Source organism: Octopus sinensis, linkage group LG1 (assembly GCF_006345805.1).
Source record: "Octopus sinensis linkage group LG1, ASM634580v1, whole genome shotgun sequence".
Lineage (NCBI taxonomy): Eukaryota > Metazoa > Mollusca > Cephalopoda > Octopoda > Octopodidae > Octopus > Octopus sinensis.
Window position 1 is genome coordinate 211,421,957 of NC_042997.1, and position 14,083 is coordinate 211,436,039.

The 14,083-nt window shown below is 41.2% G+C and overlaps 1 protein-coding gene across 7 annotated transcripts in view; it reads right to left on the reverse strand.

Annotated features, from left to right (window-relative positions):
- The window catches only part of LOC115215218 (ankyrin repeat domain-containing protein 26-like), a 138,229-nt gene extending 131,350 nt beyond the window's left edge, over positions 1–6,879 (reverse strand). For all 7 annotated transcript variants that reach the window (XM_036509151.1, XM_036509166.1, XM_029784474.2 and 4 more), the window contains exons 1-2: positions 6,553–6,879; positions 854–968 (exon numbers count right to left, since the gene is read on the reverse strand). In XM_036509151.1, coding sequence (XP_036365044.1) covers positions 854–859 — 6 coding nt within the window. In that variant the 5' untranslated portion in view covers positions 860–968; positions 6,553–6,879. The remainder of the gene's footprint in view (positions 1–853; positions 969–6,552) is intronic.
- Positions 6,880–14,083: the final 7,204 nt, after the last annotated feature.

Consider the following 14,083-nt stretch of genomic DNA (forward strand, 5'->3'; position numbering starts at 1 on the left):
CAACAACTGTGCACCCTCTTTCGCTATCCAAACACACTGTTTATAAACCCACAAATATTACAGGTTAAAGTAAACTAGCAGGTTTACCAGTTTTCAGTCAAACCCGTCCAACCCATGCCAGCATGGAAAGCAGACATTAAACAATGACGATGAACATTCCAGACCAGTTTGCATATTTCATACTTTCTTTGCAGCTTTAAACATGGAATTACTAGCATAACCATCATCTTCCTCCTCCTACTCCTCCTCCTCTGTCTTCCATGTCGGCATGGGCCGGATGCTGACATTGGGAACTGATTAAAGTAATCAAGAATATTAGCTATGAAGAATTATTGAGATCAAGAATTTCCAGAGAAAGACTGGAAATAACGACCACTGTTTATGGAATTAGTTTTTTTATAAAAGCAAAAAGAAATGAAAGAAAATCTCCAGGTGGCTGTGTGGTAAGTAGCTTGCTAACCAACCACATGGTTCCGGGTTCAGTCCCACTGCGTGGCACCTTGCGCAAGTGTCTTCTGCTATAGCCCCGGGCCGACCAATACCTTGTGGGTGGATTTGGTAGACGGAAACTGAAAGAAGCCTGTCGTATATATATATATATATGTATGTGTGTGTGTGTGTTTGTGTGTCTGTGTTTGTCCCCCTAGCATTGCTTGACAACCGATGCTAGTGTGTTTACGTCCCCGTCACTTAGCGGTTCGGCAAAAGAGACCGATAGAATATGTACTGGGCTTACAAAGAATAAGTCCCAGGGTCGATTTGCTCGACTAAAGGCGGTGCTCCAGCATGGCCGCAGTCAAATGACTGAAACAAATAAAAGAGTAAAAGAGAGAGTAAAAGAGTAGACAATTACCTTCATAAATGGTGTTTTACCTTCTTTATCACTAATGCTGGTGCGAGCATTCCATGCCAAAAGTTCTTGGACAACAGCAGCATGTCCTTGACAACATGCCAAATGCAATGGCGTTCTACAACAAATAAAATACTAAAATTGAATGATACAATCTTCAATTGGGGATCGATTGTCTGTTGGTGAGGAAATCAAATGAAATGAGTCGCAAAGTAACAAAGCCAGAATGTGCCTTGGATATTGTCTTTCCAGGGTGAGGTTAGGGTAGAGTCTCTTAAAGAACAGAGGGTAAAGACAAAGCAGTGTCTGTTAGTGAAAAGAGTATGGGAATCTATATTAAAGACAGGGTACAGACATAGCAGTGTCTATTAAACAACATGGAGTAACAGCCATGGTAGAGTCTCTTAAGGGGTACAGTGTGACAGAGTCTAATATATATTTCTTTACTACCCACAAGGGGCTAAACAAGGACAGACAACCGGAATAAGTTGATTACATCGACCCAGTGCATAACTGGTACTTATTTAATCGACCCCGAAAGGATGAAAGGCAAAGTCGACCTCAGTGGAATTTGAACTCAGAACGTAATGGCAGACAAAATACCGCTAAGTATTTCGCCCGGCGTGCTAACGGTTCTGCCATCTCGCCGCCACAGAGTCTAATATATGAGTGTGTGAAGACACACCCACACATGCAGGAGGGATTGTGTGATAAGAAGTTTGCTTCCCAGCCACATGGTTCTAGGTTCACTTCCACTGCGTGGCACCATGGGCATGTTTCTTTTAGTATAGCATCAGACTAACCAAAGCCTTATGAGTCGATTTGGTAGGCGAAAACTGAAAGAAGCCTGCTGTGTCGTCATTATCATCATCATCCTTTCACATCCACTCTTCCTGCTGGCATGGGTTGGACAGTTTGACATGGAGATAGCCTGTAGGAAGCTCTCCAATCTCCAATTGTCTGTTGTGGCGTGGTTCCTATGGTTGGATGCCCTTTCTAGTACCAACAACTAGCAGAATGTGCTGGGCACTTTTTAATGCATAACTGGTGGCACAGGTGGTTTTTAAGTGGAACCGGTACCTGATAGGACACACCTGTACAGGTGCAAGACAATGATTTTAGTTAACTTGACCCATATTATCAAGTACAGCAAATAACCCAACCCCTTGTCATTTCCCCCAGTGAGGCCCAGCATCTGAAAATCCTTTCTCCTCACTTTGCCCCACATCTTCCTGGGTCTACCCCTACCACAAGTTCCCTCTGTAATTACAGCTCAGCACTTCTTTACCCAACTGTCCTCACCCATACACATCATATAGCCAGACCAGTGCAGTCTTCTCTCTTGCACCACAACATCTGATGCCTCTTCTACCCAGTTTTCCTCTTAAACCATTTACACTCTGTCATACATGCACACTGGCATCACCCACCCAACAGAGCATCCTGGCTTCATTTCTTTCAAGTTTTCGCAAGTTCCCTGTAGTCGAAGCCCATGTTTCGCTGTCATGTTACATAGCTGTATGTACACAGGCATCATACAGCCTGCTTTTCACTCTGAGGGAGAGGCCCTTAGTTACCAACAAAGAAGCTCTCTGAACTTCGCCCAGCCCCTTCTTATTCTAGCAACTACACTTTCAAAACTTCATCCTCCCCCAATGCTAACTTGGTCTCCTAGGTAACAGAAGCTATCTACAACTTCCAATGATTCCCTAAAGCATTTGAGGAAGTCTATTTTCAGTACAGTTTTAGAGCTTATTACACCCACTCATTTGCCACGCACAAAAACCATTTCCCCTGTCAACCTTCCTGTGATATCTGTACAATGTATGGAGAGTCTACCAACACATTTTCTACATATCATGCAGAGCCATCTCCCAGAAGAGACTTGTGATTTGTCTGCTCTCCTACTTACTAGGACTTTGGTTTTTGCTAAATTAACCCTTTGATCCCAGACCTTCCTTCCACACCTGAAATTTCCTCTCTAGTTTAGGTAGTGGTTCAACTATAAGAAGAAAGTCATCAGTGTAGAGGACTCCCAGGGACAGCCGGTCTTAAATTTCTCTGGTAAGGCCTCGAGGACTAAGATAAAGGAGAAGGGGCTGAGGACTGATCCTTGGTGAACTCCTACTTGTATCCTGAATTTATTGCTAACCTTCACCATACTTGCAGTATCCCTGCACATAGCTTGTACCACTCACACTAACCATTCATGTATTCCTAACTTTGGTATTGCCCAACAGAAAAGGGAATGGGGCACTCTGTCAAAGGCTTTCTCCATGTCAACAAAAGCCAGGTACAGAAGTTTATCTTTAACCAGGTATTTCTCCTGCAGTCACCTAACCAGGAATATAGCATCAGTCATGCTCCTGCCTGACACAAATCCAAACTGCATCTCAACTACACTTACTCTGTCCCTAATTAATTGAGCTACTGTGACTTTCATCATCTGGTCCAGCAATGTGATGTCTCTGTAATTATTTCTGTGTAAGGCGTCCCCTTTACCTTTGCAGCAGTTGACTACAATGTTGCTACACCAATTGTTGGGTATGACTCCCTCATGGACAACCTGATTAATTATACAACTCCGCCAGATATTTTAAGCATCTCAGCAGTGATTCCTGATAGGCTGGGGTTTTCCCTGCCTTCATATCCTTAATTGCTTTAGTCGATGAGGATAGCCGGTCCCTCAATTGGGTTGACATTTAGCAGCCTTTCATAATGGCATTTCCAAGCCTCTTTCTTTGCAGAATCATTAGATGCAAGCGAACCATCATCCATACAAACATATTTCTCTCCTAGGACATCACAATTTTCTCTCACACATGTATTTTGCAATCCCAAAAACTTCAAGTCTCTGGTCCTTACATTGCAGAATGTTGGCAAACTTCTTTTCTGCTTCTTCCCTGGTTAAATATACCTGTCTCCTAGCTTCTCTTCCGGTTATCTAATTCAGTTCCCTGCTACCACCACACTCCCAGGCCCATTTCTAATGGCTGGATGCACAATGTCAGTGTGCATATACAACAGAGTGTAAGTGATTTGAGAGAAAAACTGGATGTACAAGGCATCAAATGAAGTGTGCAAGAGAGAAAGTTGCGCTGATATGGCTATGTGATGCGTACGAATGAAGACCCAGTTGCATCAAGAGGTGCAAATTGTAGAGGGAGCATGTGGAAGGGGGAGTGGACAATCAGAACTGTGCTGCACAAGAGCATTCAATACAAATTGCATATAGTGGCAAAGAGGCCAATTCATGTCTTTACGAATCCATGGAGTTTCACATGAGAATAAATATATTAGGTGGGTGATGGTAATTGTCATCTAAAGAAGAGAAAAACAAAGAAGAAAAAATCCTTGTATTCTCCGAGTTTAGCCAATGGACAGAGGCTGAACCGAATTAAAACAAATTCAAGAGAGAGAGAGACTGAAATCTGAGGTTCGTTGGTGAGACAAAAAAAAAAGAAATCGGTCTCCTGTGAGAGACATTGATATACTTATGAAGAACAGTGGATGGCGGCAATATAATGGTGAAGAGAATGTGTAAAGTATGAAATACGTAAATCAATAAATCATTTAGTTCAATTAGCTGTCAATAACAACCATTAAACCATTCTAATAATGTCACATTTACACTTTCACATCGTTCAGCTTTTGAGTTCCCCAACAAAAGACTAAAAGCAATAAGAATGATGATGATGATGGTGGTGAAGATAATGATAGGTTTTAGCATGGACACGCCCCGACTGGCCTCATGCCGGTGGCACGTAAAAAGCACCATCCATTCGTGGCCGTTGCCAGCCTCGCCTGGCCCCCGTGCCGGTGGCACATAAAAAGCACCATCCGATCGTGGCCGTTTGCCAGCCTGGCCTGGCCCCCGTGCTGGTGGCACATAAAAAGCACTATCTGATCGTGGCCGTTGCCAGCCTGGCCTGGACCCCGTGCCGGTGGCACATAAAAAGCACCATCCGATCGTGGCCGTTTGCCAGACTCGTCTGGCACCTGTGCTGGTGGCACATAAAAAGCACCCACTACACTCATGGAGTGGTTGGCGTCAGGAAGGGCATCCAGCCGTAGAAACATTGCCAGATCAAACTGGACCTGGTGCAGCCTTCTGGCTTCCAAGACCCCAGTTGAACCGTCCAACCCATGCTAGCATGGAAAGCGGACGCTAAACGATGATGATGATGATGATAAATGCTTAAAAGTATTTTGAGAGAAAAGAAACGCAAGCCCTTCAAAATGACAAAGTGAGTATGTCATGGGAAGAAGAAGAAACTGTAGTTTTGTTCTTTTAACCCAGTCAATACTGACTCAACAGACCTTTGGTGACCTTTCCCACCACTTCTTTTGTGGTTTTGTCCTTTTGTTCTCTGACACAGAGCATTCATAACGTTATTTTACCCAATGTGTTCTTTCAATTTTAAGTCAGTTAAACATGATGCGCGAGTGCGCGCACCGGGACCACTCTTCTTAAATAGTACACACAATGGATAGCGTAGTCCTGGATAGAACAACTCGAGTTAATCAGAGCTAACCTGCAGTCAGACAGCAACTTATGGGAAACAAGCCTGTTAAAAATAGTAGTCAAATCTCTCTCAAAACGTAGTGTCTTAAATGGAATAATGTGGTCAGAGATACAATGCCTGATATGGAGATAAACAACAACAACAGACAGAAAATTTGACCAAAGCCTCTCAATATATTCTTTAAAATAAATTTTAAATTCTACAAATTATTTCAAACAAAATAAAGTTTTTAATTATTTTATGATACAAAAGGAAACAATCATTTTTAGGGTCGGGAATGGGGTAATTGCAGTTACGCACCTCTCCTTGAAAAATGCATTTTGTCGAAAAAAATTTTTCGGATCCCTACGTTTCAGAGATTACGAATAGGCAAAAAAAAAAAAAAAAAATCATCCCCACAACCTTCACTCCGCCCCTTTAAAATTTCGAACTTTTTCGAAATGTTTCTTTCCCTATATTTCAGATGACGGAAATTCCGAATATGCAAGAAACCACGTTTTCAAAATGCTAAATTCAATAGATATGAATGTCTTCCTGGGGCTAAAAACAATGGTAACACCGTCTTCTTCTTTCTATAGGACTGCCATATTTAGTTGCCAAATATATTTTATGATTAAACGGACAGGGATAAATAGACAGACAGATAAATAATTGGATGAAAAAGTTCAAAATTTTAAATTGGGGGAGGGGTGAAATTTGAGCCCCTTATCAAAATTTACAACATTAATTGTTTACGATTATTTAAGGCAAACACAAGAAAAACGCTAATTCTTTTCACTTAAATGTTTTTAGATTTAATTTCGATTTGCGTATGCTCGTCAATTCGCTACGATCTCTTTAAAGTAAATAAAATGAAAAATTTAAATTGAGGGGAATGGGGTGTGAAATATATTGGGGGGGGGGGCATATTCGTAATCTCCGAAATCTAAAACATAGGAATCCGAAAAAAAAAAAGTTTTTCCAAAAAAATATATTTTTCGCGGAGAGGTACGAAACTGCATTAGCCCCGTTGAGAAATATAAAAAGTTTTCATAGTTTTAAAGGACTAGAATAACGTCTCCGAAGTACACAAAACTTCGTGGAAATATTCTTTCAAAAGGCGCCAAGATGGGAATTTGTAACTAATTTGAAGGAAAATATGAAAGAATTTATCGAAAATAAAAGTAACTAAGAAACCTGTGACATTTATCCAGCGGACTGGATCTCTTCTGGCGAGAGCTTTAACCTTTTCCAGTTGTCCATACCAAGCAGCTTTGTGTAACTTTCCCAAATCCTTGTCCCGAACAACATAGATACCATCGGCGAGCGCATTCGATGACAAATTAATACTTTCATTGTCTAAACAGACACTGTCAGATCTCTTTCTGGACAATTTTCCTGCAGAAGGTGAAAACTTCCCTAAATTTTTAACAAACTTGAGCATTGGGACCAAATAACCCACAGTAAAGATGGTTTAGGTAATAAAATTTATCCTGAGAGCAGTGGTCGCCATTACATCAACAATGTTGTTGTTAGGGGAGAAATGTCAACTCGGCAGTGAATATTAAAATTACACACACTTTATAGTTTCCGGAATATTTTCGTTTCCCTGAAAATTCTTTAATTTTCAAATAATTGTTTTCAAATTTCTAACACTGATATAGTTATATATGCTAATTATCAAAATTATGTTATTTTTCTTTTTTAATCAATAATAAAGAAGTTAGAAGCACTTGAAGTTATGTAATTTTAGCCAATGAAATAAGTTTACTATCCTCACAATCGGAAGTCGAAACTATGTATTACCATGGCAACTCCAGTGTATTGTTGTTTATCCATATTGGCTAAATTATGTATCTTTGGATAACAACAACAATAATAAAAACATTGTGTACAGTGCTCAGGTGCACTACAACTCATCTAAAGTGTATGTAGTATAATCAGGTGTAGTTTCGGCGGATTTCGGAAAGCATGAGGGCCTTAAAGGATGCAGTGTCATGACAGTCAACAACTGATGCTGGCAGTTTATTCCATGATTCAGCAACTCTGAGCGTGAAAAAATGTTTCCGAAAGTCATGGGAGCTGTGTTGTTTTCTGACTTTGTAGGCATGTCCACGTGTGTTAGACACATGGAGATCAAAAAGTGTTCAGTGTTGTTGTTGGTGAGGTGGTTGATAACTTTGTGGATGCTTCTAATCTCTTTATTATTAATTTTTGGAGAGGGTGGGATGAATGCTTCTTTTTAGATCCAAGTGTGGTTGTGTGGTTGAGAAACTTGCTCCCTGACCTCGTGGTTTCAGGTTCAATTCCACTCACAGCATTTTGGGTGAAACTAAAGCGTTTGACCAGGTCATAAAAACAAAAACAAAAATAGTGTAATAGGTGTAAAACAACTTCCTCTAAACGAATATGACCAAAAGCATGTGCGCTCGCGAAAGTGGGGAGGGGAGGCCTCGGAAAATTCACATCGGGAATTTCCGAAAGCGTCTGACCCGGGCACAAAAACCAAAAACAAAAAAAAAGTGTAATAGATGTAAAAGTACTTGTTCGAAACGATTATCAAGAACACACACACAAAGAGAAATGGTTGGTTGAAGGCAAGTGTGCATTGAACTGAATTTAAATAAGCAAGAAAGATATTATCAAAGAAGAGGCCATCACTCGTGGAAGCGCCATCCAACCAAAGTACAAATATATGGGAAACTACCACCTGTGTCATCTCTTGTGAAAAGTAGGAGAGTCCAGTTTGCAGGACATTGTTGTAGAGCTGAAAAAGAGGTAATTTCTACTCTTCTCCTCTGGAAGCCATCTACTTGCAACACCAGAGGTCGCACACTCTCCTACCCTGATGTAATCTCCAGGGATACAGGCATCCAGCAACAGGACCTCCGTAATGCCATGATGGACTGTGAAGTCTGGCGTAGCATGGTAAATTCCATTGTCTCGACCACGGTCGAACGATGATGATGATGATCTTTAGTATCTGTTGTTGTTGTTGTTGTTGTTATTATTATTATGGAGTTGAATGTGTGTGTGTGGTGAAGTTATTAATATCAATATCAATAGATTAAGCAACACCATTGAAGTGAAATAATAGTTTCTATACTTTTGGTTTGGCACAGCTGAATTGAGTCAAAGACTACATAATACAAGTCAGCAGAAAAAGAGAAAAATGCGATATTCATAACAGTAAAGAAATAAGACCTCCCCCAAACAGTAACCCTTGTCTTTAAAATCTCCCTAACAAAAAGAAGAGAGGTTGTTTAGCTATGGACTACATTGATCTTTCCATATTGTGGTTTAGCCAAAACGTTTGCTCAAATCAAGTAAACTTATGAACCAAAGGTAAGCCTAGCCATGACCACCTCAATGGTTCTCTTTCTTTTTGTCAGACATGGCTGTGTGGTTAAGATGGTTTCGAGTTCATCCACTGCATGCCACTTTGGGCAAGTGCCTTCTACTCTACCTGACCCCAGGCTGACCAGTGCCCAGTGAGAGGATTTGGTAGATAGAAACTGCGGAAGTCTGCTGTATGTGTGTGTGTCTTTGTACCCCACCCTCACTACTTGACAACTGGCATTGGTTTGTTTACATCCCTGTAACTAAGCAGTTCAGCAAAAAAGTTCAACAGAATAAGTACCAGAGTTTAAAAGAATAAGCATTGGGGTTGATTTGTTTGAGTAAAATCCTTTAAGGCAACACCCTAGCATGGCTGCAGTCCAATGACTGAAACAAGTAGAAGAGAGTGGTGTACCAAAGATTATACCATTCAATGTGTTCTAATGCTCCTCTTGAGTCATTGCAAGTGAACATGTGCAATAAAGACATGAGTAGAGAAGAATTTCCAGAGTGATACCATTCAGGGCTTCAGATAGAGCATAATTTTGAGAGAAGAAGAGAGACAAGGTTAAGAAATGCCTGACTGAGATGGTTGCAAACCTCAGCCAGGTCTGAAGATAATAAATTCTTTATTCTTTTATTCTTAAGGTGGCGTTGTAGCATTGCTGGTGTAAATTTCATAGTAGTTATAGAGTCTGGTGTCATAGGTGATGAGATGGAACATTTTGATTTTCGACAGTAAAGATGTCTGCTTAGCATCCAGCAATGATTTTTGCACATTCTTTGGGATTGTCAGTAATCTGGCCTGTGTGGAGATTGCAAAGGGGGGCCAACTGGAGAGTGAGGCCTCTGCTTTGAATGTACATACTTCCAGAACACTTTGCTGTCAGGGTTGGATGCTATGCGCTGTTCAAATTCAAGCACTGCCTTTTTTGTCACCTGCTTGAAATGGTTGGCTGATCTATTGCGCTTTTTCCTGTTGATCTCTGATTTGTGCATTTTATATTCCTGTTCAGCATTGCGGCGTTCTTTCCTGGCAAGTCAGACTGTTGCAGTCTCCCAGATTGCCCTATTGGGTGGTCTTTGGTGCTTGCGTGGTACCGATGCGCACATGCCGTCCATATTGAATTCAGAATGTTCTGAAGTATAGTGTTCACATCTCCAGAGGCATAAAATTCAAACAAGTTTCGGCATCACAGCTCGGTACAACAATAGTTCCAGTCTGCTTTATTCCAGTCAAAGCAGGCAGTTTGAAGATGGTTGTGATTTTTGTTACAACCAATCAGAGACAAGTCAGCCATGATCATGGAATGATCAGAGTCACCTAAAGGTTCTTCAGTAGTGACACTAATAATTGTTTCAGGAGAAGCGGTAAATAGCAGATCCAAAGTGTTGTTACCCTGTCTGGGGGAGGTAACGACTTGGAACCAATTTGAATTCAGCACCAGTTCAAGGAAATCGTCTGCACTTTGTGGCCAACAGAAGGCCTCCCAGTCAATCTCAGGGAAACTGAAGTCCCCTGCAATATAAACATAAGTGGCTGTTTCCATGGCAGCAACTCTGAGGATATCAAAAAGTTGTGTGTCTTGATGATAATTTGGGGGGCGGTAAACAACTCGCAAGTAGAAGTGTTTGACATGGTCATGTATATATTGCAGAAAAATACTTCCTGCTGAGATTGGTTCAAATCATCACAAGGAATAGCTGATAGATTTGAACGAATGTAAACCATCACACCCCCACCACGGCGATTAATGCGGTCTTTGCGGAACAGGTTGTAGCTGGCTATGCTGAAAACCCATCACAGAGTGCAGAATGTGCCCATGTTTCCATGACTGTGATGAAATCTGGGTCAATACTTTTGACGTAAGAGTCAAAAAGATGTACCTTGTTGCATTTACTACAGGCATTTAAGGACAACAGTTTGTATCTGGATTTCAGATGGCAATGATATGCAGGGGATGGCTGATTGTTCTTGTTTAGTTTCCCATGATTTTTGTATGGCCAGTTATTGTGGGTGCAGTATGCTCAGACCAACTGATATCCCTTATCCATGACTCACCTGACTTAACGAATTTCCATATTTGCCCATCGTCGCATAGGCTAAAGCTTTCCTGTGGCACAGAGTTGCGATTTAGGGAAGCTACAGATCTTAGCTTTGGGCGTACATCAGGTGGTAGGCTAAGACGTGTCCAAAAGGTAATTCTGTTTTCGAGCTGAGCCCTATCAGCGGCTAGATGGTATGCCTGTGCCTCAGTAGAGTTTGAAAACGACAGCCTTATCAATCTGGGTTTTGGATCCTGGTCGGCCGAGGCAGAAAGCACTTTTTGGAGGAACACAGCTTAGGTCCTTAGATGTGTTGTCAGTAAATGACTGTAGATCTACCATGTCTTCCGATACTCTGATGACAATTACCTCATGGGTGGTTGACTCAGTGGCTTCCTCAATGCATCTAGATTCCATAAGAGCTACGGGTAAATTGTTGAGCAAGGCACTCCAATACGATCCCTCATTGGGAGGTTTTGCACAGACGCTGGTTTTGATTCCTGCTTTTTCTCGGCTTAAAGCAGAAATCATTTGTCGAATTTCCGCAACTTCTGTATTAATGGTCGATTTTTGTTGTTGTTGAGAAGTATCGGTAGAGGAGGGCATGGTTGGCTGTCGTTCTTGCAGATGTACTTTGGCTGGAATGGTCAATTTTTATTGTTGAAGAATAACAGGGGAAGAAGTCACAGGTGGCTTAAGCTTATGTTGATGTTCTTCAACAGGAATGGCCGATTTTTGTTGCTGTTGTTGAAGAGTGACAGGGGAGGAAGACACGGGCGGCTTTAGTTTTTGTTGTTCTTCTTCATCAACAGAACTGGTATTAGGAGACATAGTAGTCGGTTTTAGTTGCTGTTCAGCAGCAATGGCAGAGGAAGACACGGTTGTCGGGTTTTGTTGTTGCTGTTCAGCAGCAACGGTGGCAGGGGACACACAAGTCAGGCACTGAAATGACCAGTTTGGTAGCTGGACCATTTCCCAGAGTTTATCCATCATAGAAGTATGGTGTCCTTTTTTTTAACAGCTGGTATCTTTTGAAAGTTTGTGGCTCATTGAAAGCAGATCGAAACACGACATTTACTGCATTCAACCCATCTATTTCGGAAGGAATTTTCGAGTCCTGTGCATAGATGACAGATGTGATTTGTTGGGCAACGCTCTATATTGGGACAGCGACCGGTTTTGTCGCATGGCTCATCCACGGATGACAACGTGACAGTTTTGTTCTGTCTGCCCATCCATACCGTAGTACAAAAGGTAAACAAACAAAAACCCGAAAAAGACGATCTTGCACACTTGTTACGGAGATAAATAAGATGTTATTATTTTTTGTTGTTATTGTTGTTAACTGTTCCCGCTTTCCTCATTGTAGTATGTGTGTATTCAAAAAGATACAATTATATGTACAATCAAGAGATGTAAGGAGTCAATGGCTGGTGTGTTTATAATATGTTCGCGATACTCACTGCAATGCCTCAGCGAAAAAGAAGTAGGATTTAAATTCGTTTTGTGGTTACTACTAGCGAACAGTGGTCCCAGTGCGCGCATCCGCGCTAGCTAGTCGTGACAAGTCGATCCTACAACGACTACCTAGCAAAGTAAATAAAACACAGAATAAATAAGTTTTTTTACACAAAGTAAATATTTTTGGCGTAACTTCGGTATAGGTACCGGATACATTTCGAGAAAGTGATTTATATATATATATATATATATATATATATGGGGGGGGGGATAGGGTTTCTGTTATCTTCAGGAATGTAAACAAAGCCACTTCCAGTACTTACGGTACTTATACCGAAGGATCGCCGTATTTTTTGTTAAACAAAGTAAATAAAACACAAAAACACAAAGTAAGGATCGACTAGTCATGGTTAGCTAGCGCGGATGCGCGAGTACGCGCACCGGGACCAGAAATGTAAACAAAGCCACTTCCAGTACTTATACCGAAGGATCGCCGTATTTTTTGTTAAACAAAGTAAATAAAACACAAAAACACAAAGTAAGGATCGACTAGTCATGGTTAGCTAGCGCGGATGCGCGAGTACGCGCACCGGGACCAGAAATGTAAACAAAGCCACTTCCAGTACTTATACCGAAGGATCGCCGTATTTTTTTGTTAAACAAAGTAAATAAAACACAAAGTAAGGATCGACTAGTCATGACTAGCTAGCGCGAGTACGCGCACCGGGACCAGAAATGTAAACAAAGCCACTTCCCGTACTTATACCGAAAGATCGCCATATTTTTTGTTAAACAAAGTAAATAAAACACAAAACCACAAAGTAAGGATCGACTAGTCATGACTAGCTAGCGCGAGTGCGCGCACCGGGACCACTGTTCTCAAGTAGTACCCGCTTTGTGTATATATATTCATGTGTGGTGCGTGCTGCTATAGAAAACTGTGGTTTTTGGATGGGCGGAGCGGCGTGTTTTCAATGGTGGTCACGCAAAGATTTACGACAAACAGACATACAGTTATCGTTATTTTTTTAAAGTTTTTTTTTACTTGTTTCAGTCATTTGACTGCGGCCATGCTGGAGCACCGCCTTTAGTCGAGCGAATCGACCTCGGGACTTATTCTTTTTTGTAAGCCCAGTACTTATTCTATCGGTCTCTTTTGCCGAACCGCTAAGTGACGGGGACGTAAACACACCAGGATCGGTTACTAGGGGGACAAACACATACATATATATATATACAGGCTTCTTTCAGTTTCCGTCTACCAAATCCACTCACAAGGCATTGGTCGGCCCGGGGCTATAGCAGAAGACACTTGCCCAAGATGCCACGCAGTGGGACTGAACCCGGAACCATGTGGTTGGTTAGCAAGCTACTACCACACAGCCACTCCTGCGCTAAGTTACCGTTTTTTTTTTTTTTTTAGTTTTTTTTGTAGAATCATTTAAGGTTTTCTTCCATTATCCAAGGAATGTGTTGATCCACCTTCGGTATATGTACCGGTGGAAGTACCGGATATATTTCAAAAAAGGTTTTTTGGGGGTTTTTTTATATGAGGAGTTAGGGTTAGGGGTGGGAGAAAAGGGTTTCTGTTATCTTCAGAAATGTCAACAAAGCCACGTGTGTACCTATACCGAAGCATCGCAAAACATAATTTACTTTGTGTAAAAAAATTACGATCTTTTCCTTTAGATAGACAGAATTCAACCCAATTTCTAGTCAACTAAACAATTTGAAATTTCGTATACTGGTAGAATGTGTCAAAAGAAAACATTATTTTCACTTGGATTTTTTGATAAATTTGCAATTCGTTTGTTTAACGTAGTTTAATTCTTCGAATGTGTGGGTGTGTGCGCTGTTTACATTAACAGTACAGGATGTTGTC